Source organism: Hordeum vulgare, chromosome 2H, assembly GCF_904849725.1.
Source record: "Hordeum vulgare subsp. vulgare chromosome 2H, MorexV3_pseudomolecules_assembly, whole genome shotgun sequence".
NCBI lineage: Eukaryota > Viridiplantae > Streptophyta > Magnoliopsida > Poales > Poaceae > Hordeum > Hordeum vulgare.
The window spans coordinates 641,096,840-641,101,265 of NC_058519.1; the positions used below are offsets into that span (position 1 = coordinate 641,096,840).

General features: G+C 49.3%; 1 protein-coding gene across 1 annotated transcript; it reads right to left on the reverse strand.

Moving 5' to 3' along the window:
• Positions 1-452: 452 nt before the first annotated feature.
• Positions 453-3,425, reverse strand: LOC123428233 (chalcone synthase 1). The gene is made up of 2 exons (XM_045112425.1): positions 3,073-3,425; positions 453-1,781 (listed from the first exon to the last, which is right to left on the reverse strand). The coding sequence occupies exons 1-2, from the start codon at positions 3,257-3,259 to the stop codon at positions 772-774; spliced, it is 1,197 nt and encodes a 398-aa protein (XP_044968360.1). The 5' UTR covers positions 3,260-3,425; the 3' UTR covers positions 453-771.
• Positions 3,426-4,426: the final 1,001 nt, after the last annotated feature.

A 4,426-nucleotide genomic window follows, 5' to 3' on the forward strand; every position in this document is an offset into this window, starting at 1 on the left:
CAGGTGACCGAGGAACACGACATTCACGGTGGGTGGTGCTATATGCTTACCGCGATAGCAACAACATGAGAGAAACGACACCGAAACAGCTTGTCATTAGCAGTCGGCAAACAATTGAGTAGAGTGGGTCATGAGAACACACTCAAAAATGATATTTATCGAAACCCGGTCATCGGTCGTGTACAACATGCACATTATAAATCACAATGACATTTGATAGCAATAACTTCACATCAAAAATTGTTGATCTGTGGTAACGCACGAGCATTCAGCTAGTAAGTGCTAAAGTGCAGAGCTGCTTCAGTGAGCAAAAAAACTACTAGCAAGTAAGTGGAGTGTTACTGGGCTTATATGGGTATGTCAAGTGTTACACATGGCTTAGGGACACGTGGAACCGACGAGAGGAGAATACAAACAAGTAGGAAAGAGGAGAATAAGTTTTGATAAAGATATGAAAAATCACCATTTGTTTTCCAACCACATAAGGTTCAAATTGAACAGCCAATCTTTTCGTACACAGGTAATACACCTCACACTCCACATCATGACCACACTTGCTTAATAAACCTGTAAAAGCTCGGTTGTGTTACTACTAGTAGTATGCGACGGCGCCGTGCGCGACACAGACTAACAGGAGAGAATTCATCTACCAACACATACAAACCACGCACGGTAGAATATAGCACAAACTCGGCAGTGTAGTATAGAAGAAGCTGTACGCATGCAGTAGGTTTTTCCATGACGAAGATAAACGGTCGAGAAGGAGAGCGATCACGCGGTGGCGCCGGCGCTGATGGGGACGCTGTGGAGGACGACGGTCTCCACCGTGAGGCCGGGGCCGAAGCCGAAGAGAACGCCCCAGTCCATTCCCTCGCCGGTTGTGGCGTGGCCATCCTCGGCAGAGCGCTTGCGCATCTCGTCCATGATGAAAAGGACACATGCACTGGACATGTTGCCGTACTCGGAGAGGACATGCCTGGTTGCGCGCATCCGCTCCTTGTTCAGGTTTACCTTGGCCTCGACCATGTCGAGGATCGCCGGGCCGCCTGGGTGCGCTATCCAGAAGACGGAGTTCCAGTCGTCGATGCCCAGCGGCTTGAAGGCCTCCTCTAGGGCACGCTCGATGTTCTTGGAGATGAGCCCCGGCACGTCCTTGAGGAGGTGGAAGGTGAGTCCGACCTCCCGGAGGTGGCCGTCGATGGCGCCCTCCGAGTCCGGCAGGATCGTCTGGCTCGCGGACACCAGCTGGAACAGGGGACGCTCCACGGACAAGTCGGGGTCGGCGCCGATGATCACCGCGGCCGCGCCGTCGCCGAAGAGCGCCTGGCCCACCAGCGAGTCGAGGTGGGACTCGTGCGGGCCACGGAAGGTGACCGCGGTGATCTCGGAGCAGACGACGAGCACGCGCGCGCCGCGGTTGTTCTCGGCGAGGTCCTTGGCGAGGCGGAGCACGGTGCCGCCGGCGAAGCAGCCCTGCTGGTACATCATGAGGCGCTTGACGGAGGGGCGCAGGCCGAGCATCTTGGTGAGCTGGTAGTCGGCCCCCGGCATGTCGACGCCGGAGGTGGTGCAGAAGACGAGGTGGGTGATCTTGGACCGCGGCTGGCCCCACTCCTTGATGGCCTTCTGCGCCGCCGCCTTGCCGAGCTTGGGGACCTCGACGACGACGATGTCCTGGCGCGCGTCCAGGGACGGCGCCATGTAGGCGCACATGTTGGGGTTCTCCTCAAGGATCTCCTCCGTTAGGTGCATATACCTCTTCCTGATCTGCGACTTGTCACCTGCAAATCAACCCGGCAGAGTTAGCTCGCGTGTCCAATGACGGGAAAAAGGCAAACAATGACGGGACGAGAGACAAGGATTCATGGGTTAATTAGGTGTGCAGCCCATGTCTATATTTGGGTTTCTTTCTCCTTTTAAGTATAGGATAGGAGGTTCATTTTCTGTTTTATGGAACTATTGTTAGTAGGAGATTAGCTCACAAGTCGACTCATGGATTCGCTCATGTTTCTACTATTTGCTACATGCTCTGTCGAGTGGCCCACTAGTTCTAGGTGCAGTGTTAGGTCATAGTCGCGTCAGGTAGTGACATTAATTCTCTTGTCTTAAAGAAATTATTAGTAATTTGTGGGTTCATTCAAACATGTCTATTCTTTGTAGTAAAACTGATAATTTTTCAAGAAATCGATGAATACTAAGGTGGTGTTTCTTTAGAGGGACTAGACTAAAAAAATCTCTTTTAGTCCCTAGGTAAAGAAATATGAGGGACTTTTTCTTAAGAGACTAGAAAAAGACTCTACTGAAGGGACTTTTTTCTTTAGTCCCTGAGACTAAAAAATTCTAATCCCTTGAAAAGAAACACCGTCTAATACTACTTATATCTTTTGCAAATCATTTTTCTTCTGAAAATCAGTTTTTTCTACTGTTAAAAGCTTTAAATGCTTCAACTGAAGAAATGAAAAAAATGAAATATGGGAACATATTATTTGACCAACCGGTAATTAAATGAAAATCTAAGCACTGTTGAGTGTTGAGCTTTAAACATGCATGTAAGCAAGCCACTCGATTTTACTACTCCTATACGTGCAGTTTTATACTACATATTTATCTATAAAAAATATGCAGGAGTATATGTATTTACCTTTTTGCGGGTATATATGTATTTACCTACCTTGCAGCTACAACCGAATAACAGTTAAATTGACACAGCAGGTTCGGCGTGTGCGGCCGTTACCCAGTTTTGATGGCCATGCTTATTGTGTGTGTTTCATGTATATATATATGAAGTAATACTAAGTGTGTTCAATTAATATGAATCTGAAGGAGTACATATGGCTAGCAAAAATATCTTGGCTTATTGCAAGTGATCGGTCTGGCTCCAAGCTAGCTCGTATACCTATTCTTTTTAACAACCAACAAAGTTCACTGGAACTATATAATAAGGAGTAAAATATTGACATCCATGCAGACACACGTACTCCTATATTATTATATAGGTAGCTCCCTTGTGGGAAACAAGCCTGCAGGAGCACATAGCCCGAACACAGGGAGAGACGGTGAACATATACTTACACATCCTCTTGAACTTCTCCTTGAGGTCAGCCATGTGGTCGCTCTTGGTGATCTTGAAGTAGTAGTCGGGGTAGTCGGCCTGGTACACGCAGTTGGCCGGCGTCGCCGTGCCGATGGCGAGCACGGTGGCCGGGCCCTCCGCCCGCTGCGCGTTCCTCACCTCCTCCACCGTCATCGTCGCCGCCATCGATCGATCTCCTACGTACGTACCAGCGGCCGACGAGCTAGCTAGCCAGTCCTTGTCTCACCAGTGACCGGCCGGCCGGGTAGAGCTGCTGCGAGATGAAGGCTCCGTGTGACGTCTGTGCTGCGAGACAAATGTGAGATGCTGCGTGTGTACTGGTGTGGTGTGGTGCCATGAGTATGAGGACGGGATATATAGGCGGGAAAGGTGGGTAAGGAAGCGAAAGCTGGCCGTTGGGAGGAGCGGGTTAGGTCCATTGGACGGGAGGATGGATGGCCACGACTGCGGGGTGGGGAGATGGGGGCGCGAGCGACACGTCTACCTACCATTACCATTGCTACCAACCAATCCGCCCCCAAGTGGGAGTTAGTTGGGTTGCTTGGCCTTGGGCCTTCCTAGTTGCACGTGCTCGTGTGTGTAGGTTCCGGAATTGCTCAGCCCATTGTATGTACAACTCACCTAATCTTTAATTCTAATCACGGTTTTGGACAACAGAATCTATGCAAGATTGTAACCATGAAGATGCAGGATTTGGTAGGGAGAGACATGCATGCAATATGTGGATTCCATGCATGGTTATCTTCTCCGACATCCTCCATCTCCCCCCATCACGGTTTTAAACAACATAATCTCTACTAGATTGTAACCATTAAGATATAGGATCTGGTAGGGAGAAATGCATGCAATATGTGGATTCCGTGGTTATCTTCTCCGAAATCCCCCCCCCCCCACCCCCCCACACACACACAAACACAGGTAGTCGAAGAATCGTCGTAGATGATGTGAAGGTTGGAATGAAATCCATCAAAGTTTGTGGCGGCACACCTTTCGTCATGATGTTTGCAAACTATATCGAGGTAGGCAAGTGAACGACGCGGAGCTGTCCAAGAGAGACGTTTTCGCCTAGGAGGTAAATGTCTAACTCAATGTGTTTGGTACGCTAATGATGAAAGGGATTGGTGGAGAGGTACACGTCAGATATATTCTCGCTCAAGACAAAGGTGGCCTTGTCGATGGAGCAATGGAGTTTGTCGAGTAATTGCCAGATCCAGCAACATCCTACCATCATGTTAGCTACACAGCGGTACTCTACTTCCACGCTCGAGCATGACCTAGTGGATTGTAGTTTAGACAACCAGGAGATGAGACTTGCACCAAGGTAGACACAGT